Raw genomic sequence first — 27,207 nt, 5'->3', positions numbered from 1 at the left:
GCCTTGCCTTAGTATATAATTGCAAGTAATACACCAGATCTTCGTCATCGGAAACATCGATTCTGGTCGGCCCAATACTTTTTGATGTTTTGAAATCAAATTGCACGATTACAACGCTATTGCCCTCTTGAAATACGATAAAATTACCGCCATCCACCGAAGTGAAATCGAAAGTTCCGCAGTCCGCTTCGATATGCAATTTCATGGTCCGTAATTCTTTCGACCTGCCAGGAATGGCTCTTAAGTAAGTTGCCAAGAGTACAAAATCATGCAAGTGCCTACTTTTTTCCAAGCCCATGCGTTTCCAAATACTTATCGCGTATGTTACGAAGAGTTTCTAAAACGTGCGCGAAATAAAACTGCTGAGTTGCCTTGCTCGTAAAACCCTCCTTATGAAGTTTGGATATCATGCTGCTTTCGTGCTGAAAGTGTCGCTGAAATGATTGTAAAGCTGAAATGGTTCGCGATGCATTCTCCGAGTCGGGCGAATTCGGTTGAAAGTTTGCCAAATTAAATTTCAAAACGTTTATACCGATTATAAGATGCGCAACTATAGTTGAGGGTTTAAGATTTCGGGTCCCTTTTAAATATTCTACGTAACTAGTATAGAGTTCGATATTGTTAAATAGATCTAAGGTTAACATGGCAATGTTTTTCACGTTCAAGCAGAAGTACATAAAGCTCATGGCTCTTTCAACCATTTTGTCGACGGTCGTTTTTGAAAACGCCGGCCCAGGACGATTATAGTTCAATGCTTTTAGGTAGAAATGGCGCAAGTCTTTTACCTCATTCTTCAATCTTTCAGGCGCGCTGTCTAATGGGATGCTATACGTATTTCTTTTAGGCGACGTCGTTTCATCTTTAAATTTCTTTTCTACAGGCGGTTCTTGTGCATCGCTGTCTGACTCGCCGCTGAGATTGTAAGACACAATTGGATTGTCTGTGGTCGCGAGGCTCGGACTTTTGACATCAGCAGCGTCGAGGATTGTGGCAGAACTACTGTGAGAATGTCTGACAATTGGATTGTCTGTGGTCGCGAGGCTCGGACTGGGGACATCACCAGCGTCGAGGATTGTGGCAGAACTACTGTGAGAATGTCTGGCTCGCTTCCTCGCACCTTCACTGCGATATGCAATCAAACGGGTCACGTCTTCATCTCGAATAAGGCTAAACGTGGCACCCAAAGAAGCATTCCGTCGACGAAAGTGAATTCTCTCTTCCAAAGTGGCACAGGGTGTTGTCGAGATGTTTAGGGACTTTAGCCAGTTTCTAACGGTGCTTTTTGGAGTGTCTGTGAAGATCTTTTCGCACACGTCTATGAAGCAGTGATAAGTCTGATTGTCTCGTTTGATGTGAGCTAAAGATTCCATTTTTGTAAAATCCAGACTAAAAATAAATAAATTTTCATTAATAACACTGACATGTTCTTTAACCCTAACCCTAACCCTAACCCTAACCCTAACCCTAACCCTAAACCTAACCCTAACCCTAACCCTAACCCTAACCCTAACCCTAACCCTAACCCTAACCCTAACCCTAACCCTAACCCTAACCCTAACCCTAACCCTAGGGTTATACCAAAAGTTTAAAAAGTTCTCGAACAAATCTGAAAAAATTTTCATAATTAATAAAAAACTCTGATTATCCCTAAACATCCCTTTATAACCCTAGGAAACCCTTCTCAAACCCTCAAAATTTAAGAAATCAAATTTATCTATCCCTAACCCTAACCCTTACCCTAAAAAAATCCAAAATTTTAAATGCCTCAAAAAAATCTGAAAAAATTTTTGAAATAAAAAGAATATTATATTTATCCTAAAACTACCCTCTATGTCCCTAGAAAACCCTTTAAACTTCTAAAATCGTAATTTTAATTTTAGCTTAGCTAACCCTAACCATTATTCTAAAAAAATTTAAAATTTTAATTTGCTCGAACAAATCTGAAAAAATGTTTAAAATTAAGAAAATATTTTTTGGAGCCTAAAACAACCCTGCATGTTCCTAGAAAACGTTTTAAACTCCTAAAAATCAAAAAAGAAATAAAACCAACCCTATGGCATACCCTTGACCCCATGGCAAACCCCAACCCTAAGGCTGACCGTTTTTCGCCTCTGAGACCCGTAATTTTCTCTCTTCCTGTCTTCTCTTCTTTTTCCTCCCCCTCCTCCTCCCTCTCCCTTCCTCTCCCCCTTTCCCTCCCCTCTCCCCTCCTCCCTCCCCCCTCTGTTTCCCCCTTTTCTTCTCTTTTTTTTTTTTTTTTCTCCCCTGTTTTTTCCTCCCCTTTTTTTTCCCCTTTTTTCCCCCCCTTTTTTCTCCCCTTTTTTTTCCCCCTTTTTTTCTCCTTTTCTCCTCCCTTTTTTTCTCCCCTTTTTTCTCCCCTTTTTTTCTCCCCTTTTTTCCTCCCCTTTTTCCTCCTCTTCTTTCTTCCCTTTTTCCCTCCTCCCTTTTCCTTCCCTTTTTTTCCCTTCCCTTTTTCTTTCCTTCCTCTCTCCTCCCCCTTCCTTTCCCTCCCTTCTCCCCTTCCCTTCCTTCCTTTTTTCCTTCCTCCCTCTCCTTTTCTTTCCCCTCCTTTCCCTCTCCCCTTTCCCTTTCTTCCCTTTTCTCTCCTCTTCCCCTTTCCTTTTCTTTTCTCCCTTCCCTTCTCTTTTCTTTCCTCTCCTTCCCTTTTCCCCCTTCCCTCTTCCTTCCTTTCCCTCCCCCTCCCTTTTCCCCCTTCCCTCTTCTCTCCTTTCCCTCCCCCTCCCTCTTTTCCCTTCCCTTTTCTCCCCTTTCCCTTTTTTCCCCTTTCCCTTTTTTCCCCTTTCCCTTCTTTTCCCTTTCCCTTTTTTCCCTTTCCCTTTTTTTTCCCTTTCCCTTTTTTTCCCTTTCCCTTTTCCCTCTTCTTTCCTTTTCCCCCCTCCTTCCTCTTTCCTTCTCCCCCTTCCCTTTTCTTTTCCCTTCCCCTTCCTCTTCCCTTCCTTTTCCCCTTTCCCTCTTCTCTTTTTCCCCTCCTCTTTTCTTTTCCTTTCCCTTCTCCTTTCTTTTCCTCTTCTCTCTCCTCTTCTTCTCCCCTTCCCCCTGCTTTTCCTTTTCCCCTCTCCCTCTTCTTTTCCTTCTCCCCCTCCCTCCTCTTTCCTCTTCCCCCTCCCTTTTCTTCTCTTTCCCCTCCCCTTCTCTCTTTCCTCTCTTTCCCCTCCCCCTCTTTCCCTTCCCCTCCTCTCCTCTTTCTCTCTCCTTCCCCTCCTTCCCCCTTTCCCCCCTCTTCCCCCGCCCCCTTTTTTTCTCTTTCTTCTCTTTCTAATCTCTTCCCCTTCTTTCCTTCCCCCCTTTTCTTTCTCTTCTCTTTTTCTTTCTCCTTTTTTTTTTCCTTCTCCCTTTTTTCTCCTTCCCCTTCCCTCTTTTTTCCCCCCCTCTTCCTTTTCTATTTCCTTTTCTCTCTTCTCTTTTCTTTCCCTTTTTTTTTCTTTTCCTCTCCCCTTGCCTTTCCCCTCTCTTTCTCCTTCCCTCCTCTCTCTCTCCCCCTTTCCCCCCTTTCCCCCTTTTTCCTCCCTCCCTCTCCTCTCCCTCTTCTCCCTCCCCTTTTTTTCCCTCCTTCCTCTTTTTTCCCTTCCTTCTCTTTTCTCTCCCCTCTCATTTTTCCTTCCCTTCTCTTCTCCCCCCTCTCTCTTCTTCCCTTTCTCTCCCCTTTCCCTCCTTTCCCCTCCTTTCCTCCCTCTCTCCCCTCTCACCTCTCCCTCCCTCTTTCCCTTCTCCTTTTCCTCCTTCTCCCTCCCTCTTCCTTCCCCTTCTTTTTTCTTCTTTCCCTCTCCCTCTCCTCTCCTTTCCTCCCTTCTTTCTCCTCCTCTGCCTTCTCTTCCTGCTCCCTCCTTTCCCCTCCTTCCCCCTCCCCTTTCTTCTCTCTCCTTTCTTTCTTTTTCTCCTCCCTCCCTTCCATTCATTCTCAATTTTTTCACAACTTCTCTCAACATATCCCAACCCTTTCTCACATTTCTCCAAATTTTCTCTCAAAATTTTCCCAACATTTTTCCACACCATTTCCCAACTTCCTTCCAACTTTCTTCCAACCTTTCCATAACTTCTTTCCCATCATTTTCCCAACATTTCCCTAAATTTTTCTCAACCTTCTCCCAAATTTTTCCATAACTTTCTCCCAATTTTCTCCCAATTTTCTCCCTATCTCTTTCCCAACATTTTCCACATCTTTTTCTCCAACTTTTTCTTACCTTTTTCCCAACATTTTCCACATCCTTCTGCAACCTTTTTCCCAACTCTTTCCCAACTTTTTCCCAACTTTTTCCCAACTTTTTCCCAACTTTTTCCCAACTTTTTCCCAACTTTTTCCCAACTTTTTCCCAACTTTTTCCCAACTTTTTTCCAACTTTTTCCCAACTTTTTCCCAACTTTTCCCACCTTTTTCCCAACATTTTCCACATCTTTCTCCAAATTTTTTCCCAACTCTTTTACAACTTTTTAACAACATTTTTTTTAACTCTTTCCCAACGTTTTCCCAGCCTTTTCTCCATGTTTTACCCATATTTTTCCCCATCTTTTTCCCAACTTTTTCCTAACATTTTCCACATCTTTTTCTCCAACTTTTTCTTACCTTTTTCCCAACATTTTCCACATCCTTCTGCAACCTTTTTCCCAACTCTTTTCCAACTTTTTCCCAACTTTTTCCCAACTTTTTCCCAACTTTTTCCCAACTTTTTCCCAACTTTTTCCCAACTTTTTCCCAACTTTTTCCCAACTTTTTCCCAACTTTTTCCCAACTTTTTCCCAACTTTTTCCCAACTTTTTCCCAACTTTTCCCACCTTTTTCCCAACATTTTCCACATCTTTCTCCAAATTTTTTCCCAACTCTTTTACAACTTTTTAACAACATTTTTTTAACTCTTTCCCAACGTTTTCCCAGCCTTTTCTCCATGTTTTACCCATATTTTTCCCCATCTTTTTCCCAACTTTTTCCTAACATTTTCCACATCTTTCTCTAAATTTTTTTCCAACTTTTTTTTTAACTTTTTAACCACTTTTTAACAACTTTTTAACCACTTTTTGCACCTCCCCCCCACACTTTTTTACACACTTTTTTACACACTTTTTTACACACTTTTTTACACACGTTTTCCAACTTTTTACACCATTTATTACACTTTTTTAACACCATTTTCACACACTTTTCACACCATTTTTACACACTTTTTACACACTTTTTACACACTTTTTACACACTTTTTACACGCTTTTTTACACACTTTTTACACACTGTTTAAACACTTTTTGCACATTTTTAACACAATTTTTACAACATTTTTACACCATTTGTACAATATTTTACACTATTTTAACGCCATCTTTACACAATTTTTACACCATTTTTACACCAATTTTACACCACTTTTGCACCATTTTTAACCGTTTTTAAATCGTTTTTCCACTTTTTTCACACACCTTTTTACACCATTCTTACACCAATTTTACACACATTTGACACCATTTTTACATTATTTTTACACACTTTTTATACACTTTTTTACACCTTTTTTACACTTTTTTTACACCTTTTTTACACCTTTTTTACACCTTTTTTACACACTTTTTCAAACCAATTTTGCAACAATTTTACACACTTTTTACACACTTTTTACACACTTTTTTACATGCTTTTTACACACTTTTTACACCTTTTTTTACACCATTTTTACACACTTTTTACACACTTTTTACACCTTTTTTTACACCATTTTTACACACTTTTTACACACTTTTTTACACCATTTTAACACCATTTGTACACCACTTTTACACCATTTTTACTGCATCTTTACACCCTTTTTACACCATTTTTACACCATTTTTAACACTTTTTTACACACCATTTTTACACACCATTTTTACACCATTTTTACACAATTTTACACACTTTTTTACACCAATTTTACACACCTTTTTAAACACTTTTACACACTTTTTACACACTTTTTACACACTTTTTACACACTTTTTTACACCAATTTTACACCATACTTACAATATTTTTTGACATTATTTTTACACCATTTTTAAATCTATTTTCACACACATTTTCACACAAATTTTTACACCAAATCCTAATCCTAGTGATTTTATCAAGCTCTAAGCATTTACATATTTTTTAATTAATCTGGATTTTTTTACCAACAAAGAATTTTGTCTTGGGCTACTGTGTCTATCTTGGGCTACCTGTGTCTGCTTCGAAACAGGTAACCCAAGACAAATTAATTCTTCATCAAAAAAAAATCTTAAACTTTATATATTAACATTTTTTAACTTTCTTTATTTCTCTGATATTTTTTTGGAAAAAAAAGTCTTTCTCTTGGGCTACCTGTGTCTATCTTGGGCTACCTGTGTCTGCTTCGAAACAGGTAACCTAAGACAAATTAAGTCTTCATAAAAAAAAATCTTAAACTTCGTATATTAACATTTTTTAACTTTCTTTAATTCTCTGAAATTTTTTTTGAAAAAACGTCTTTTTTCTTGAGCTAATGTGCCTGTCTTGGGCTACCTGTGTCGTTCTAGGGCTACCTGTGTCTCACTTTACACATTAGCCTAAGACATAATACCACTTTGCAAAAATATTTTTCACTATTTTGATATCTGAAATTCTTCTGTTTAAAAAATTGTTAAAAATTTGTTAAAAAGTTGTTAAAAAATTGTTAATAATTTGTTAAAAATTTGTTAAAAAGTTGTTAAAAAATTGTTAATAAGTTGTTAAAAAGTTGTTAAAAAGTTGCTAGAAAATTGCTACAATCTTGTTAAAAAGTTGTTAAAAAGTTGTTGAAAAGTTTTTAGAGAGTTGTTAAAAAGTTGTGAAAAAGTTGGTAAAAAGTTGTTAAAAAGTTGTTAGAGAGTTTTTTAAAAAATTGTTACAAGGTTGTTAAAAAGGTGGTTAAAATGTTGTTAAAAAGTTTGTTGTCCAAAGTGAATCTCAAGAAAAAAGTGATTCCGAAAATGAATCTCAAGAAAAAAGTGAATCAGAATATGAATCTGAAAAAAAAGTGAATCCAAAAATGAATCTCGAGAAAAAAAGTAAATACGAAAAGGAATCTCAAGAAAAAGTGATTCCAAAAATGAATCTCAAGAAAAAAAGAGAATCCAAAAATGAATCTCGAGAAAAAAAGTGAATACAAAAATGAATCTCAATTAAAAAGTGATCCGAAAGTGAATCTCAAGAAAAAAGTGAATCCAAAAATAAATCTGTAGAAAAAAAGGAATCCGAAAATGAATCTCAAGAAAAAAGTGATTCCGAAAATGAATCATGAGAAAGAAGTGAATCCAAAAATGAATCTTGAGAAAAAAGTGAATCCGAAAATGAATCTTTAGAAAAAAGTGAATCTGAAAATGAATCTGAAAAAAAATTGAATCAAAAAATCAATCTCGAGAAAAAAAGTGAATCCGTAAATGAATCTCAAGAAAAAAGTGAATCCGAAAATAAATCTGGAGAAAAAAGTTAATCCGAAAATGAATCTGAAAAAAAAGTGAATCCGAAAATGAATCTTGAGAAAAAAAGTGAATCCGAAAATGAATATCGAAAAAAAAGTTATTCCCAAAATGAATGTCGAGAAAAAAAGTGAATCCAAAAATGAATTTTAGGAAAAAAGTAATTCTGAAAATGAATCTCGAGAAATAAAGTGAAGCCAAAAATGAATCTCAAGAAAAAAGTGAATCCGAAAATGAATCCCGAGAAAAAAGTGAATTCGAAAATGAATCTCGAGAAAAAAGTGAAAATGAAAATGAATCTCGAGAAAAAAGTGATTCCGAAAATGAATCAAGAGAAAAAACTGAATCCGAAAATGAATCTCGAAAAAAAAGTGAATCCGATAATGAATCTAAAAAAAAAGTGATTCCGAAAATGAATCTCAAGCAAAAAGTGAATCCAAAAATGAATCTGAAAAAAAAGTGATTCCGAAAATGAATCTTAAGAAAAAAGTGAATCCGAAAATGAATCTCGAGAAAAGTGAATCTAAAAATGAATCTCGAGAAAAAAAATGAATCGGAAAATGAATCTCATGAAAAAAAGTGAATCCGAAAATGAATCTTGAGAAAAAAGTGAATCCAAAAATGAATCTGAAAAAAAAGTGATTCCGAAAATGAATCTCGAGAAAAAAGTGAATCCCAATTTGAATCTGGAGGAAAAAACTGAATCTAAAAATGAATCTCGAGAAAAAAGTGAATCCGAATCTTTATCTGGAGAAAAAACTGAATCCAAAATCAATCTGGAGAAAAAAGAGATGGGTAAAATGAACCTGGAGAAAAAAGTGAAACCAATTGATTGTGAGTTGACAATTTTTCGCAGAAGTGGAAAATGAATTTGGAGAAAAAAGTGAAACCGAAAATGAATCTTGACAAAATGTGAATCCGAATCTGAATTGGAGAAAAAATTGAATCCGAATCTGAAAGCGAAAATGAATCTAGAGAAAAAAGACGAATCCAAAAGTGAAATTGCATAAAAAAGTGAAACCGAAAATGAATGTCGAGAAAAAAGTGAATCGCAATTTGAATCTGGAGAAAAAAACTCATACCAAAAATGAATCTTGAGAAAAAAGTTAATCCATCCGAGAATGAATCTCAAGAAAAAAGTTAATCCGAATACGAATGTTGAGAAAAAACTGAATCCAAAATCAATCTGGAGAAAAGAAAGATGGGTAAAATGAACCTGGAGAAAAAGTTAAACCAATTTTGATTGTGAGTTGACAATTTCGATTGTTAGTTGACAATTTTGATTGTGAGTTGACAATTTTGATTGTGAGTTGACAATTTTGATTGTGAATTGACAATTTTGATTGCGAGTTGACAATTTTTTGCAGAAGCGGAAAATGAATTTGGAGAAAAAAGTGAAACCGAAAATGAGTCTTGACAAAATTGAATCCGAATCTGAATTGGAGAAAAAATTGAATCCGAACCTGAAAGCGAAAATGAATCTAGAGAAAAAAGTCGAATCCGAAAATGAATCTGCAAAAAAAAGTGAAACGGAAAATGAATCTCGAGAAAAAAGTGAATCCCAATTTGAATCTGGAGAAAAAACAACGTTTTCCCAGCCTTTTCTCCATGTTTTACCCATATTTTTCGCCATCTTTTTCCCAACTTTTTCCTAACATTTTCCACATCTTTTTCTCCAACTTTTTCTTACCTTTTTCCCAACATTTTCCACATCCTTCTGCAACCTTTTCCCCAACTCTTTTCCAACTTTTTCCCAACTTTTTCCCAACTTTTTCCCAACTTTTTCCCAACTTTTCCCCAACTTTTTCCCAACTTTTTCCCAACTTTTTCCCAACTTTTTCCCAACTTTTTCCCAACTTTTTCCCAACTTTTTCCCAACTTTTTCCCAACTTTTCCCACCTTTTTCCCAACATTTTCCACATCTTTCTCCAAATTTTTTCCCAACTCTTTTACAACTTTTTAACAACATTTTTTTTAACTCTTTCCCAACGTTTTCCCAGCCTTTTCTCCATGTTTTACCCATATTTTTCCCCATCTTTTTCCCAACTTTTTCCTAACATTTTCCACATCTTCTCTAAATTTTTTTCCAACTTTTTTTTTAACTTTTTAACCACTTTTTAACAACTTTTTAACCACTTTTTGCACCTCCCCCCCACACTTTTTTACACACTTTTTTACACACTTTTTTACACACTTTTTTACACACGTTTTCCAACTTTTTACACTATTTATTACACTTTTTTAACACCATTTTCACACACTTTTCACACCATTTTTACACACTTTTTACACACTTTTTACACATTTTTACACACTTTTTACACGCTTTTTTACACACTTTTTACACACTGTTTAAACACTTTTTGCACATTTTTAACACCATTTTTACAACATTTTTACACCATTTGTACAATATTTTACACTATTTTAACGCCATCTTTACACAATTTTTACACCATTTTTACACCAATTTTACACCACTTTTGCACCATTTTTAACCGTTTTTAAATCGTTTTTCCACTTTTTTCACACACCTTTTTACACCATTCTTACACCAATTTTACACACATTTGACACCATTTTTACATTATTTTTACACACTTTTTATACACTTTTTTACACCTTTTTTACACTTTTTTACACCTTTTTTACACCTTTTTTACACCTTTTTTACACACTTTTTCAAACCAATTTTGCAACAATTTTACACACTTTTTACACACTTTTTACACACTTTTTTACATGCTTTTTACACACTTTTTACACCTTTTTTTACACCATTTTTACACTCTTTTTACACACTTTTTACACCTTTTTTACACCATTTTTACACACTTTTTACACACTTTTTTACACCATTTTAACACCATTTTTACACCACTTTTACACCATTTTTACTCCATCTTTACACCCTTTTTACACCATTTTTACACAATTTTACACACTTTTTTACACACCATTTTACACACCATTTTTACACCATTTTTACACAATTTTACACACTTTTTACACCAATTTTACACACCTTTTTAAACACTTTTACACACTTTTTACACACTTTTTACACACTTTTTACACACTTTTTTACACCAATTTTACACCATACTTACAATATTTTTTGACATTATTTTTACACCATTTTTAAATCTATTTTCACCCACATTTTCACACAAATTTTTACACCAAATCCTAATCCTAGTGATTTTATCAAGCTCTAAGCATTTACATATTTTTTAATTAATCTGGATTTTTTTACCAACAAAGAATTTTGTCTTGGGCTACCTGTGTCTATCTTGGGCTACCTGTGTCTGCTTCGAAACAGGTAACCCAAGACAAATTAAGTCTTCATCAAAAAAAAATCTTAAACTTTATATATTAACATTTTTTAACTTTCTTTATTTCTCTGATATTTTTTTGGAAAAAAAAGTCTTTCTCTTGGGCTACCTGTGTCTATCTTGGGCTACCTGTGTCTGCTTCGAAACAGGTAACCTAAGACAAATTAAGTCTTCATAAAAAAAATCTTAAACTTCGTATATTAACATTTTTTAACTTTCTTTAATTCTCTGAAATTTTTTTTGAAAAAACGTCTTTTTTCTTGAGCTAATGTGCCTGTCTTGGGCTACCTGTGTCGTTCTAGGGCTACCTGTGTCTCACTTTACACATTAGCCTAAGACATAATACCACTTTGCAAAAATATTTTTCACTATTTTGATATCTGAAATTCTTCTGTTTAAAAAATTGTTAAAAATTTGTTAAAAAGTTGTTAAAAAATTGTTAATAATTTGTTAAAAATTTGTTAAAAAGTTGTTAAAAATTGTTAATAAGTTGTTAAAAAGTTGTTAAAAAGTTGCTAGAAAATTGCTACAATCTTGTTAAAAAGTTGTTAAAAAGTTGTTGAAAAGTTTTTAGAGAGTTGTTAAAAAGTTGTGAAAAAGTTGGTAAAAAGTTGTTAAAAAGTTGTTAGAGAGTTTTTTAAAAAATTGTTAAAAAGTTGTTAAAAAGGTGGTTAAAATGTTGTTAAAAAGTTTGTTGTCCAAAGTGAATCTCAAGAAAAAAGTGATTCCGAAAATGAATCTCAAGAAAAAAGTGAATCAGAATATGAATCTGAAAAAAAAGTGAATCCAAAAATGAATCTCGAGAAAAAAGTAAATACGAAAAGGAATCTCAAGAAAAAGTGATTCCAAAAATGAATCTCAAGAAAAAAAGAGAATCCAAAAATGAATCTCGAGAAAAAAAGTGAATACAAAATGAATCTCAATTAAAAGTGATCCGAAAGTGAATCTCAAGAAAAAAGTGAATCCAAAAATAAATCTGTAGAAAAAAAAGGAATCCGAAAATGAATCTCAAGAAAAAAGTGATTCCGAAAATGAATCATGAGAAAGAAGTGAATCCAAAAATGAATCTTGAGAAAAAAGTGAATCCGAAAATGAATCTTTAGAAAAAAGTGAATCTGAAAATGAATCTGAAAAAAAATTGAATCAAAAAATCAATCTCGAGAAAAAAAGTGAATCCGTAAATGAATCTCAAGAAAAAAGTGAATCCGAAAATAAATCTGGAGAAAAAAGTTAATCCGAAAATGAATCTGAAAAAAAAGTGAATCCGAAAATGAATCTTGAGAAAAAAAGTGAATCCGAAAATGAATATCGAAAAAAAAGTTATTCCCAAAATGAATGTCGAGAAAAAAAGTGAATCCAAAAATGAATTTTAGGAAAAAAGTAATTCTGAAAATGAATCTCGAGAAATAAAGTGAAGCCAAAAATGAATCTCAAGAAAAAAGTGAATCCGAAAATGAATCCCGAGAAAAAAGTGAATTCGAAAATGAATCTCGAGAAAAAAGTGAAAATGAAAATGAATCTCGAGAAAAAAGTGATTCCGAAAATGAATCAAGAGAAAAAACTGAATCCGAAATGAATCTCGAAAAAAAAGTGAATCCGATAATGAATCTAAAAAAAAAGTGATTCCGAAAATGAATCTCAAGCAAAAAGTGAGTCCAAAAATGAATCTGAAAAAAAAAGTGATTCCGAAAATGAATCTTAAGAAAAAAGTGGATCCGAAAATGAATCTCGAGAAAAGTGAGTCTAAAAATGAATCTCGAGAAAAAAATGAATCGGAAAATGAATCTCATGAAAAAAAGTGAATCCGAAAATGAATCTTGAGAAAAAAGTGAATCCAAAAATGAATCTGAAAAAAAAGTGATTCCGAAAATGAATCTCGAGAAAAAAGTGAATCCCAATTTGAATCTGGAGGAAAAAACTGAATCTAAAAATGAATCTCGAGAAAAAAGTGAATCCGAATCTTTATCTGGAGAAAAAACTGAATCCAAAATCAATCTGGAGAAAAAAGAGATGGGTAAAATGAACCTGGAGAAAAAAGTGAAACCAATTGATTGTGAGTTGACAATTTTTCGCAGAAGTGGAAAATGAATTTGGAGAAAAAAGTGAAACCGAAAATGAATCTTGACAAAATGTGAATCCGAATCAGAATTGGAGAAAAAATTGAATCCGAATCTGAAAGCGAAAATGAATCTAGAGAAAAAAGACGAATCCAAAAGTGAAATTGCAAAAAAAAGTGAAACCGAAAATGAATGTCGAGAAAAAAGTGAATCGCAATTTGAATCTGGAGAAAAAAACTCATACCAAAAATGAATCTTGAGAAAAAAGTTAATCCATCCGAGAATGAATCTCAAGAAAAAAGTTAATCCGAATACGAATGTTGAGAAAAAACTGAATCCAAAATCAATCTGGAGAAAAGAAAGATGGGTAAAATGAACCTGGAGAAAAAGTTAAACCAATTTTGATTGTGAGTTGACAATTTCGATTGTTAGTTGACAATTTTGATTGTGAGTTGACAATTTTGATTGTGAGTTGACAATTTTGATTGTGAATTGACAATTTTGATTGCGAGTTGACAATTTTTCGCAGAAGCGGAAAATGAATTTGGAGAAAAAAGTGAAACCGAAAATGAGTCTTGACAAAATTGAATCCGAATCTGAATTGGAGAAAAAATTGAATCCGAACCTGAAAGCGAAAATGAATCTAGAGAAAAAAGTCGAATCCGAAAATGAATCTGCAAAAAAAAGTGAAACGGAAAATGAATCTCGAGAAAAAAGTGAATCCCAATTTGAATCTGGAGAAAAAAACTGAATCCAAAAATGAATCTCCAGAAAAAAGTGAATCCATCCGAGAATGAATCTCGAGAAAAAAGTTAATCAGAATCTTAATGTGGAGAAACAAACTGAACCCAAAATGAATCTGGAGAAAAATGAGATGGAGAAAATGAACCTGGAGAAAAAATGAAGCCAATTTTGATTGTAAATTGACAACTTCGATTGTGAGTTGACAATTTTGATTCTGAGTTAACAATTTTGATTGTGAGTTGAAAATTTTGATTGTGATTCGAAAATTTTGCTCGTGAGTTGACAATTTTGATTGTGAGTTGCCAATTTTGATTGTTAGTTTACAATTTTTCACACAAGCGCAAAATGAATTTGGAGAAAAAAGTGAAACCGAAAATGAGTCTCGACAAAATGTGAATCCGAATCTGAATTGGAGAAAAAAATTGAATGTGAATCTGAAAGCGAAAATGAATCTCGAGAAAAAAGTCGAATCCGAAAATTAATCCGGAGAAAAAAGTGAAACCGAAAATGAATCTCGAGAAAAAAGTGAATAGCAATTTGAATCTGGAGAAAAAAAGTGAATCCAAAACTGAATATCGAAAAAAAAGTGAATCCAAATCTGAATGTGGAGAAAAAACTAAATCCAAAATCAATCTGAAGAAAAAAGAGATGGGTAAAATGAACCTGGAGAAAAAAGTGAAACCAATTTTGATTGTGAGTTGACAATGTCGATTATTATTTGACAATTTTGATTGTGAGTTGAGAATTTTGATTGTGAGTTGAGAATTTTGATTGTGAGTTGAAAATTTTGATTGCGGGTTGAAAATTTTTCGCAGAAACGGAAAATGAATTCGAAGAAAAAAGTGAAACCGAAAATGAGTCTTGATAAAATGTGAATCCGAATCTGAATTGGAATGTGAAAGCGAAAATCAATCTCGAGAAAAAAGTCCAATCTGAAAATGAATCTGCAAAAAAAAGTGAAACCGAAAATGAATCTCAAAAAAAAAGTGAATCCTTATTTGAATCTGGAGAAAAAAACTGAATCCAAAAATGAATCTCGAGAAAAAAGTGAATCCATCGGAGAATGAATCTCGAGAAAAAGTTAATCAGAATCTCAATGTGGAGAAAAAACTGAATCCAAAATGAATCTGGAGAAAAATGAGATGGAGAAAATAAACCTGGAGAAAAAAGTGAAGCCAATTTTGATTGTAAGTTGACAATTTCGATTGTGAGTTGACAATTTTGATTGTGAGTTGACAATTTTGATTGTGAGTTGAAAATTTTGATTGTGATTCGAAAATTTTGCTTGTTAGTTGACAATTTTGATTGTGAGTTGACAATTTTGACTGTTAGTTGACAATTTTTCACAGAAGCGCAAAATGAATTTGGAGAAAAAAGTTAACCGAAAATGAGTCTCGACAAAATGTGAATCCGAATCTGAATTGGAGAAAAAAATTGAATCCGAATCTGAAAGCGAAAATGAATCTCGAGAAAAAAGTCGAATCAGAAAATGAATCTGCAGAAAAAAGTGAAACCAAAAATGAATCTCCAAAAAAAAGTGAATCCCAATTAGAATTTAAAGAAAAATATGAATTCCAAAAATGAATCTCGAGAAAAAAGTGAATCCATCCGGGAATGAATCTCGAGAAAAAAGTTAATCAGAATCTGAATGTGGAGGAAAAAAACTGAATCCAAAATCAATCTGGAGAAAAAAGAGATGGGTAAAATGAACCTGGAGAAAAAAGTGAAACCAATTTTGATTGTGAGTTGACAATTTCGATTATTAGTTGACAATTTTGATTGTGAGTTGACAATTTTGATTGTGAGTTGAAAATTTTGATTGTGAGTTGACAATTTTGATTGTGATTTCACAATTATTTCGCAGAAGAGGAAAATGAATTTGCAGAAAAAAGTGAAACCAAAAATGAGTCTTGACAAAATTTGAATCCGAATCTGAATTGGAGATAAAAATTGAATCCGAATCTGACAGCAAAAATGAATCTCAAGAAAAAAGTCAAATCCGAAAATAAATCTGGAGAAAAAAGTGAAACTGAAAATGAATCTCGAGAAAAAAGGGAATCCCAATTTGAATCTGGAGAAAAAAAGTGAATCTAAAAATGGGCGTGCTGAAGTGGGCGTGTCTGACCACTTCCACAAAAAATCGGAACTTGAAAGTCAAAGCGTAAGGAAGTAGCGAGAAAACCGCCGCCCACTGGAAATGACGTCATAATTAGATTTAAGTGGGCGTGTCTGACCACGGCCACAAAAAATCGGAAGTTGAAAGTCAAAGCGTAAGGAAGTAGAGAAATAAGCCACGCCCACCAAAAGTGATGTCAAAATTAAATTAAGTAGGCGTGTCTGAGCACGCCTACAAAAAATCGGAAGTTGAAAGTCAAAGCGTAAGAAAGTAGTGAAATAAGCCCGCCCACCGGAAGTGACATCATAATTAGATTGAATTGCCATGTTTGACCACGCCCACAAAAAATCGGAAGTTGAAAGTCAAAGTGTAAGGAAGTAGGGAAATAAGCCCCGCCACCGGAGAAGACGTTATAATTAGATTGGCGTGTCTGACTACGCCCACAAAAAATCGGAAGTTGAAAATCAAAGCGTAAGGAAGTAGCAAAAAAAGCCCCGCCCACCGAAAGTGACATCATAATTAGATTAAGCGGGCGTGTCTGTGATTCATAGCTTTATTAGGCACAACAAATTATATATTACATACCAAACCCACAATATAAGGCTGCCAGCATCTCCTAACAAATATGATAGCAAGATTTGCAAGCCCATGCTGTGGCTCTGTCTGTATCTACAAAGAAACAAGACAACTGCTAACACTTATATTATAGAAATGTCTTTACGGAATTATTAAATTTATATAATTTCAGAAAAACATGTTTAAGTAACATAAGAAAGAACAATATATTTTGAAGCCAGGATCAATGACATAACCAAGATTGGCATACTGGATCATCTCTTATTGATTCAGCGTTACTACAGCAGGAAACCTACACAAACTAACTATATTTACACTGGATAATTCTATCAGCTCTAAACAGTTCATCCTGCAGTAAGCAACATCTGTTGTTAAAAATCACATACCAGCATAACATATGTTTCACATCATTCAACCATGAACGACGAATGATAACATCCTTGTCTGCAACGATATCACCCTGAGTCTTTTCAATTTGCCCCTAGACAGGTTCAACAACAGATATAAAGCACAAGATGATAAGAAGCACACCCAAGATTGAAGTTACCTGAACACATCAAGTTAACATGTTTATTTCACATGTTTACATACCCTGTGTTTTCTCTATTATAAAATAATTGTCACCACTAAATGCAGAAGATACTTTTGAACCAACAACATCTTGAGAGACCACTAAAAAGTTTTCACTATATAGTTAAGACAATGAAATAATCTAGTCTTGATAATGGTAATACTTTCAAAAATATCCTGGAGACAAATAAAATGTATAATAATGATCTTTCTCACCTGCCAACAGGGATTTCAAAAGAAAACAAAGCCAACATTTGTGTTCTTCTTCCAGGGACAAAAAAGTCAGCAATGCAGTTTGTTTGAATTGTTTAAATTTGTATTCAGTCGGTTACCATGAATGATGAAGAAAGAAATGCCTAAAAATACGTTTGTTGGCTCTTTGGCATAAGTGAAAATTTTGAACTGGTAAACATTATATGGGTTGCTAGCTAGCTGAAAATATTTCTCCTGTGATTTATAGCTTTGGGTAAAACAAACTGTATATTACATACCAAACCCACAATATTAGGACTGCCAGCATCTCCTAACAAATGTGATAGTAGGATTTGCAATGCCGATGCTGTGGCTCTGTCTATATCTACAATGAAACAAGACAACTGCTAACAATTATATTATAGAAATGTCTTTACCGAAATAATAAATTTATATAATTTCAGAAATACATATTTAACTTAAAATAAGAAAGAACAATTATTTTGAAGCCAGGAATGGCATACTGGATCTCATGATCTGTTATTGATTCAGTGTTTACTACAGCAGAAACCTACACAAACTAACTATATTTATACTGCATAATTGTATCAGTTAAAATCACCTACCAGCATAACATATCAAATACATCCTGGAGTCAGATAAAACTTAACAATGATCTTTCTCACCTGCCAACGGGGATTTCAAAATAAAACAAAGCCAACATTCGTGTTCTTCTACCAGAGACAAAAAGGTCAGCAATGCAGCTTGTTTGAGTTATTTGAACCTGGTATTAGGTTGGGTGCAAAATTTTGAACTGGTAAACATGATATGGGTTGCTAGCTATATTTAATAACTCTTCATACTCTTCGTGCATCAGTATATAATAACTCTTTGTGCATCAGTATATAAAACTCTTCGTACATCAGTATATATGGTATTTGTTTCACCAAGGCAATATATTCCTGGTAGTAGCAAGCTCCCAGTAGCTAAACATTTAGTACAATTTGCTTGAGAAATTAATATACCTATATAAATTTCTGGCTACATTATATAACCTATGATACATAAGTGTCCTGTGCAAGGAAAGAATCTTACCTTGGCTATCGAAGAGGGTAAATTCCAATCATCAAAGTATATACCTCAAAATGCAACGTGGCCACTAGGAAGCCTGAGAATGTTACAAATAATAAGCATAAGTCACCATATTATAGTTAACTCTATGTAGACTGTAAAATGGAATGGTTACTATCTTGATATAGTAATTGTTGGTTGGTTTTTCCCCATCAGATTTCATGAAGAGTAAAGTGCTAGCAACTTTCCTTACATCCAAAATATAAGGTAAATGCATCTGGTTTGATCACACATACTGGAGCAACATTAAGCAGATATAATAAGATGAATAGTACATAATTCAGTATCAATATTCAATATGTGGCTTCAATTCATGAATTTAAAGCCTGAAAGTTTCCAGTTACTAAACAGCTAGTACAATTTCCTTGGGAATTAATTAATAATTAATATAACTTTCTACATTATAAACCAATATAAGTCTCATGTGAAAAGGAAACAATCTTACCTTGGCTTCTGAAGAAACAGGAACATATCCAACACAAATCTTGAACAAAAAAAAAGTGCTGGTCAAACTATGATTAAGTACAAGAATTTCAACGAATAAAGGTGTGGCTGTTTTACAAAGCAAAAAGCAGTCAGTTTTACATGTCACATTGACAGAATGCTGTTATTTTAAACTAAAATTGCTACTGGCCCAGGTAATAAATTACCTACAAATAAACACATGGCAGAGAAGATTATAACCTTTTTAATTTGGTTCAAATGATTTCTAGCTTAAGTATCCCTTCATCCAGGGAAATACAGCATCCAGCACGGCAAATTAAAGAAGGATTAAAAGCCGAGCCATATTACTTTCTGGGCGTACAATGTAACATGCCATATATCACTAAAATGTTATGAGCTTAATACCTTTACTGGCTAGCACGTTGAAAGATTCCCTCGAAATCGGCTTCATCTTCATGCTAGATATTTAAAGGGAAAATTCGTATTAAAATTGGAGCTGAATTAGCTAGCTTTTTAGGAAGAGTATTTCATATTGTACATGGTTTTTTGCATTATTTCTGACCAAACGATTTGCTTTAGAAGATTAAGAGGAAAACAAAATACTTAACTTTGAACACACAGCACGACCAGCTTGCCCACAAAGGTGAAAGCCACAAGGTCCACATGGCATCATCTCTGTGGCATCGCTATTTTGAAATTCACCTCCACAAGTTCCCCAACTGAATCAGTTGAACTGATATTAAACTGTCACAGCTTTAAGAAAATATTTCTACTTCATCTTTTGACAACTGGCTGTTCAGATAAACCTATATACAACGAAAAAAAGCAAAGAAACCCTGAGCTACATTCAGTAATTCAGTGGGAACTAGCAGAGTGCAATGATCGTTGTATACCACCCCAGCGGGGAAAAGAAACCCCCACCGTGGCAGCATACAGCAAGTCGAAGAACTTAAGCCAGAACTTACGTTTTAGTCAACGGCGAACTCCTTCTTCTTCGAACAATCTTCAATCTTGCTGACAATCGTAGAAGATCACATGGTATGATAATGCCGATAAACTCCGGTGATAATTCAAAGTGGTTTGCTGATTTTAATTTGCGATTCCTGTGCGAATACTTGACCGATTTTAATAAAAATGGGACCCCTTTAAAGAAGAAATTGTCCTCAGTGGATACATGTTTTTTTAGGTCGATATGTTGCCAATTCGCTATGATATTCACCTTAAAGTGCATGCGTTATATATATTATTCAATATTACACATCAAAGCAGCCTAATCCTTAAAATATTGCCCAAAATGAAATAATAGAAACCTTGGATCAAATGAAAATCAGACTTTTTGAAGATGGTGTTCCTGTACCGAGCACCATATCACTCAAGAGGGTTATTTTAAGGCAGCTGGAGTGCTGATGGCTTGCAGAATTGTGCAAGGGGTCCTGCACCAAATTTTATGGCACAGTGGGTGTTCGATTATTTTGCTCATGGTTTGCATCAGGTGCCTTTGTGCACTGATGACATCCAAAATGAGCTGCCAAAAAAGGTAGCTGAAAAGGTACAATGCACCCCATTATTTCAGGCTTAAATATTGTCACAGCAATTGCCATTGACGAACAACAAAATGCTGCCGTATCATTTAGGCAACAACATTTGAATTACACATGCACTGTAATTTTTCCACAATTGTATGGCACAAATAAAATTTCTATAGTAAAATATTAAGGAAGCCACAGAAGGGTGCATATTATACTGCAGTCCATTATTATACCATGTGGAATTGTGCTTCATGAGTGTCCATTTTAAATTATCTGATTAAAATAGCCCAGAGGATTTTAAACATAATAATTTTTTTGATAATGAGTTGCAAGAAATAATTTGTGATGATGAAGTTCTAATTACAGTGGTAAATTCAGTTGGTTAGGTTTGGTAAAAATATACTGCAAACTATTCATTAACCCACTATTTTCCTTCTGTTTTTAACATATCTGACTTCTAACTCACTGTATGAAATCAGTAAAAGCTTACATAGGTGTTTATTAAGTAGTGTGCTAAGAAATGTTGTTAAGGACCAGATAACGAGGCAATAGATCATAATGAGCTTGCGACTGTATCTTTCACAAATATAGCCGAATATTGGAGCAAATATCATGTAGCTTGCAATAAATATTGTCTGGAGAAGGCCTCCTAAGGCATAATTTATTCTGAAAACAATAATTGAATAATGATTGTGTAAAAAAATTATATTGCATTCACATGTGATAGCAATTCTAACAGGATTGGGTAATAATAAAGGATTGTAATTATATCTTGTGTAATAATTGCAGTGAAATTAACAACCAGCATTTCTAAATTTTGCTTGATTGCATACAAAATATTAGCTTGAATTTGAGGTTGATATTGTTATTATATTCTAACTACAATGTTTAGGTTGAGATGTTATACCAGGAAATTACATGACAATTATCAATTAATTGTCCGATTTTCAGAAGTCTTCACTTCAGTCTCACCATGCACAAATATTAAAGCATCTACAAAATTTTGCGAGGGTGAAGCGTCAGAAGCGATCCATATATTTGAGTAAATCAAGAATAAGATACCAACAGTGACTTATTAAAACACGAGGCGTGGTTGTTCTTTGTGGTGAATGTGGTTGAATTTTCGGGATTGTTTTTTTTTCTTGCTCAGAGAAGTGAGAGAACGAATGGTGAAACATCATGTAATATGATAGGTAGCCCAACACTCGTGTTCTGCGCGCGTACACGCTACTCAGTGATTAGCATATATTAATTTATACTAAGGTTGGCAACTTTATCACCAATTATCAATAATATATCACATACATACATGTCAAACTTCGATAATTTGGATCCAAAACCATAGTCAAGAACCTCACCAGTGTCAACAGAAATAACAAAATCAATTCCAAAGTTTGCAGTGAACCCTTGCTTAGCCCATGTGCCATCATAACTCACAGCAATCTCTGCAACATCTGACTCAACAATGACTTTGCTATTTCCATATCTACGAGACTCATCATTGGTAACTTTCAACTTTCCACCTAATTCCCAATTATGCAAGGACTGAAATGCACTTGCTAGGTTTGAAAGTTCAATCATTCGATAACCATACTCGCCATCAAAATCCTCTCTTCTATCTATATCTTCACTTGTAAGCTTTCGTATTGAAGCAGTTTCATTCAGTGATGTTGACCCACATGGCGTTGATGTCGCTGATGAAACACACTCAGAAGAGCTACTTTGACCATTGAAGCACGATTGTCTTGCTCATAAATCTGAATCCTGCAATATTAGAACAGAGTACGAAGGTATTTTATAACAAAATCATTATCTGAGTATAATCTTTTATCCAAATTTAATAGTCATCCAACAATCACTGTAAACATAATTATACACAGTATCTCAAACTTAGATAAAATCGACAAACTTACAGGAGATATCTTCCAGTAGTTGTTTTTCAAAATATTTATTTGGTTGTTTTTTAAAAGACAATTGTTGAATGGTTTTATAAAGCTCCACTCTTCACTCTTGATGCGTCCGCCATTTTAATTTAGTTTTCTGGATAGTTCATGTTGTGCAAATGAAATGGATCCACACCAAAACGAAAAATGTAAACAAAGCTCGCACATGCGTAGAAGCGACTGGAAATTGCGGTGAAGAGCGGTGGAAATTGCGGTGAAGAGCGATGGAAATTGCGGTGAAGAGCGGTGGAAATTGCGGTGAAGAGCGGTGGAAATTGCGGTGAAGAGAGCCGAAATTGCGGTGAAGAGCGGTTGAAATTTTTTATTTTTTTTGCCTGTTTTAATATCATAAAAAGTATATTCGATATCATATACTTTTTATAAAGCATGCACAATACAAAAGAAAAAAATTACGCATATAAACTTAGATATAAACTAGAGAAAACTACTTTATCTTATATTAGAGTTCCATTCCGACAACGAGATATCTGTAGTTGAAGGAATGTTTACAGTTCTCCAAGAAGGACTACCACGAACACACACGTGTTTTTTCAAGTCACAAATGCAAAATAGAAAAATATTAATAGAATAATACCTATTATTTGCTGCGAGAAAGCCTTTACGTTTTTCCTTCCCCATCTTTCGGCGCCATAGTTCGTTCTGGAATCAAATAAGCAAGGAAACACTAAATTAAAGTAACCGCTCATTTGCATTTGACATTTTCAACCGAAATATACAAGATAAAGCAGTAAAAATCGGCAGGAATATCACCATGTACCTAAGCAAGACTTCCAACTTTTCCCAAACTTCTTCGAGACTGCAAGTGCAAAGACTGAGTTTCGTCTAGATTGTAAGTTCAACTGCCTTTTATTACTTCAAAGACAATGTTTTAAACAGTGGTTTTTAAACAGGAGGCCTGGTAAATTTCAAAATTTTCTTGGGGGAGGAGATGCCCCCCCATCCTTCGTTCCCAGGTTTTTGGAGTACAGGAGATGCCCTCCCCCTTAACAGTGCTTTATCCCCGCGGCCCTGACCATGAGGACCTATTACGTGCTAATCCCAATGCCAGATATTTCCTATTTTTTACGTAAATTAAGTAATGATTCCACAACCATCTTTTTAAAATTCTTTTACGACAGTGTTCTGGGAATCGAACCCAGAAGCCACAAACGCGTTTTTATCACTATCAAACAACACGTTTTGGTTTGGCCCCAGGCCTGGACACTCTTTTTTAAAGCCAAACGAAAAGGAGGGAAACCGGAGTGCCCGGTGAAAAACCCTCCAGGTTACCTGACCGGCGGTCCGAATTTGGTATTTTTATTAGAAATCGTCCGCAATGACATGCACTTCAGTTTTTATCTATAATTCATCCTTTCAGCTCCGCTAATTTCAAACCGAGTCCCAGGAATTGCCATGCAATTCTTGATCCTCGTTAATTCGATTCTTCTGGTGGTTTAACCTGCGGAGCGCGCGCACATTTAGAGCGCGCAAAACATCATGCTCTTAGACATTCAACTGCGCTTTGTCCGACAATGACAACAAAAATTATTTCCGAATTATTCAAATGTTCATTTTATGATAAAAAAATACTTCGTATTCACGACTTGCATGCTTTTTCATATCAAACTGATGTAGACGATAACATGAAGGAAATAAACGTAATCGGGCCGAACATGCAACTTACTCAATATGGCTAATCAATAATGTTCCCTTACCTTTAAATTTTCGTAACGTATAATTACGTTTGGTAAACAATGTATCGAATTTCACTTGCTTCATTGCTCCACTCCAAACAGTTATCTTCTTCTTCAACAGCATCTCGACGGTTGGGCGTGTAAGAAATTAAACAACATAGTAAGTGTGTCAAAATGCAAAGCCGGTTTTCTTTAAAGGGTTTGTTTTTCAGGCAAGAGAGTACTATACAATATTAAACCTACAGTTTAAACATTATACCTCGAGATACCCCCACTATAAGTCCAGTTATCATGCAATGCAATTTGGGAGGTATGTTTTCTCCTCTTATACAAATTTCATCAAGTTAGTAAAAGTGATTAGATTACGTTTATTTCCTTTATGTTCGGGATTAATCGGATTTTTCAAAGCTTACAACTGCAAACCAAAAAATTAATACGAACAAGGGAAAAAGAAGAGTACTAGTGTCTAAACAGCAAAGCACTTATTTTTTTTCACTTCAAACTTCAAAATTCCATGCTAAGGTATAATTTTTGTTGCCACTGATGGACGGTCCTTCGAAACGCATTATAACAGGCTGAAGAGAGAACTTATATAATCATATAAGTACTCGCGATTACCTTCGTATTAATCTAAAATTAGGTTAATACGAATTCGATATTTTCTCTAACAAATTGCATTTTGTTAGTTTCTTTTGAACGCTTTAAAGCCATCATGCATACGCAGACGCTACGTCATTGGATTTCACTTTTATTCACACAAGTGACAAAACTAGGAATTTTTTTAACGAGAAAACTCGAAAAATGCCCTCATAAGAGCTGTGAGAAATTTCCTGTTATCATGCATTGTCGAAAAGGTTGAAATGCCACTTGATGTGTGAATGTACTAGGTTAGACCACCAGGAGGATCCAATGCCATGCAGCATGCACATGCACTAATCATGCATACCTATAGTATATACCTCAACCAGCTTCCACTTGATCCTGCGACGCTCCTCCAACATCTAATTCATCACTGATCCTGCGACGCTCCTCCAACATCTAATTCATCACTGATCCTGCGACGCTCCTCCAACATCTAATTCATCACTGATCCTGCGACGCTCCTCCAACATCTAATTCATCACTGATCCTGCGACGCTCCTCCAACATCTATTTCATCACTGATCCTGCGACGCTCCTCCAACATCTAATTCATCACTGATCCTGCAACGCTCCTCCAACATCTAATTCATCACTGATCCTGCGACGCTCCTCCAACATCTAATTCATCACTGATCCTGCGATGCTCCTCCAACATCTAATTCACCACTTATCCTGCGACGCTCCTCCAACATCTAATTCATCACTGATCCTGTGACGCTCCTCCAACATCTAATTCATCACTGATCCTGCGACGCTCTTCCAACATCTAATTCATCACTGATCCTGCAACGCTCCTCCAACATCTAATTCATCACTGATCCTGCGACGCTCCTCCAACATCTAATTCATCACTGATCCTGCGATGCTCCTCCAACATCTAATTCACCACTTATCCTGCGACGCTCCTCCAACATCTAATTCATCACTGATCCTGCGACGCTCCTCCAACATCTAATTCATCACTGATCCTGCGACGCTCCTCTAACATCTAATTCATCACTGATCCTGCGACGATCCGTCTGGTCCTGCGACGATCTTTCAACATCTGATCCTGCAACGATTCTTTAGAACAAAGATATGATATTAATTTCCAAGTCACAAATATCACTTAGATACCAGTATCATACCATACCATACCATACCACACCATCTGATCCTGAGACGATCCTTCATCATCTGATCCTGCGACAATCCTTCAACATCTGATCCTGCAACGATACTTTATCAAAATGATATGACATTAATTTTCAAGACACAAATATCACTTAGGTAGCAATACCATACCATACCATACCATACCACACCATACCATACCATGAGATCCTGCGACGATTCTTGAACATTTGATACTGCGATGATCCTCCTGATCCTGCGACGATCCGTCATCATCATAATGAATAATTTCCAAGAGAAAAATGTCACTTAAGTATAAAGCACTCAGGATAAATTATATCGAACCTCCAACACTCCAACGTCAGTCATTCGTGGCCTTCGCATTGCGCACGCGAATACAAAATGTCATGCACGTTTTAATACAAATTATAATGCACGTTTGAATACAAAATGTTATGCACGTTTCAATACAAAATATCGTGCACGTTTTAAGAAAAATGTCATGCAGGTTTTAATACAAAATGTCATGCACGTTTTAATACAAAATGTCATGCACGTTTTAATACAAAATGTTATGCACGTTTTAATACAAAATGTTATGCACGTTTTAATACAAAATATCATGCAGGTTTTAATACAAAATGTCATGCACGTTTTAATACAAAATGTCATGCACGTTTTAATACAAAATGTCATGCACGTTTTAATACAAAATGTCATGCACGTTTTAATACAAAATGTCATGCACGTTTTAATACAAAATGTCATGCACGTTTTAATACAAAATGTCATGCACGTTTCAATAAAAAATGTAATGCACGTTTCAATACAAAATGTCATGGACGTTTTAATACAAAATGTTATGCACGTTTTAATACAAAATGTCATGCACGGTTTAATAACAAATGTCATGCACGTTTTAATACAAAATGTCATGCATGTTTTAATACAAAATGTCATGCACGTTTCAATACAAAATTTGATGCACGTTTTAATAAAAAATGTCATGCACGTTTTAATACAAAATGTCATGCACGTTTCAATACAAAATGTCATGCGCGTTTTGGTACAAAATGTCATCCGCGTTTTGGTAGAAAATTTCATGCAAGTTTCAATACAAAATGTCATTCACGTTTTGGTACAAAATGTCATGCACGTTTTGGTAAAAAATGTCATGCAAGTTTTAATACAAAAGGTCATGCACGTTTTGATACAAAATGTCATGCACGTTTAATTACAAAATGTCATGCACATTTTATTACAAATGTTATGCTCGTTTTAATACAAAATGTCATGCAAGTTTTAATACAAAATGTCGTGCACGTTTTAATACGAAATGTTATGCGCGTTTTAATACAAAATGTCATGCACGTTTATTACAAAATGTCATGCACGTTTTGGTACAAAATGTCATGCACGTTTGAATACAAAATGTCATGCACGTTTTAATACAAAATGTTATGCGCGTTTTAATACAAAATGTCATGCACCTTTATTACAAAATTTCATTAAAGTTTTTGTACAAAATGTCATGCACGTTTGAATACAAAATGTCATGCACGTTTTAATACAAAATGTCATGCACGTTTTAATACAAAATGTGATGCGCGTTTTAATACAAAATGTCATGCAAGTTTTAATACAAAATGTCATGCACGTTTTGGTA

At 34.6% G+C, this 27,207-nt stretch overlaps 1 protein-coding gene and 1 long non-coding RNA gene across 8 annotated transcripts; both read right to left on the bottom strand.

Annotated features, from left to right (window-relative positions):
* Window positions 1–2,051: 2,051 nt before the first annotated feature.
* On the bottom strand, window positions 2,052–3,947 carry LOC114541924 (ribosome-binding protein 1-like). Its single transcript, XM_028561719.1, has one exon. The coding sequence runs from the start codon at window positions 3,945–3,947 to the stop codon at window positions 2,052–2,054; it is 1,896 nt and encodes a 631-aa protein (XP_028417520.1).
* Window positions 3,948–16,254: 12,307 nt separating this feature from the next.
* On the bottom strand, window positions 16,255–22,752 carry LOC114541925. 7 transcript variants are annotated; one of them, XR_003689406.1, is made up of 13 exons: window positions 22,063–22,186; window positions 21,459–21,913; window positions 19,586–19,763; window positions 19,229–19,426; window positions 19,026–19,078; window positions 18,622–18,660; window positions 18,141–18,213; window positions 17,672–17,731; window positions 17,345–17,430; window positions 17,070–17,209; window positions 16,875–16,955; window positions 16,670–16,764; window positions 16,255–16,376 (listed from the first exon to the last, which is right to left on the bottom strand). It is a non-coding gene; the product is annotated as an uncharacterized LOC114541925 (long non-coding RNA). The 7 variants fall into 7 exon arrangements; XR_003689401.1 differs by having other exon boundaries at window positions 16,257–16,376; window positions 17,672–17,829; XR_003689403.1 differs by lacking the exons at window positions 17,672–17,731; window positions 22,063–22,186 and adding exons at window positions 17,732–17,829; window positions 22,688–22,752 and having other exon boundaries at window positions 16,258–16,376.
* Window positions 22,753–27,207: the final 4,455 nt, after the last annotated feature.

Source organism: Dendronephthya gigantea, unplaced genomic scaffold (genome assembly GCF_004324835.1).
Source record: "Dendronephthya gigantea isolate DGI-Jeju-01 unplaced genomic scaffold, DenGig_1.0 000323F, whole genome shotgun sequence".
In the NCBI taxonomy this organism is placed as follows: Eukaryota; Metazoa; Cnidaria; class Anthozoa; order Malacalcyonacea; family Nephtheidae; genus Dendronephthya; species Dendronephthya gigantea.
This window is presented reverse-complemented; position numbering and strand designations above follow the sequence as displayed.

Excerpts from the sequence above, each read along its gene's own strand:
- LOC114541924 (XM_028561719.1), bottom strand. The coding sequence starts at position 3,947 with ATGTTGAGAGAAGTTGTGAAAAAATTGAGAATGAATGGAAGGGAGGGA.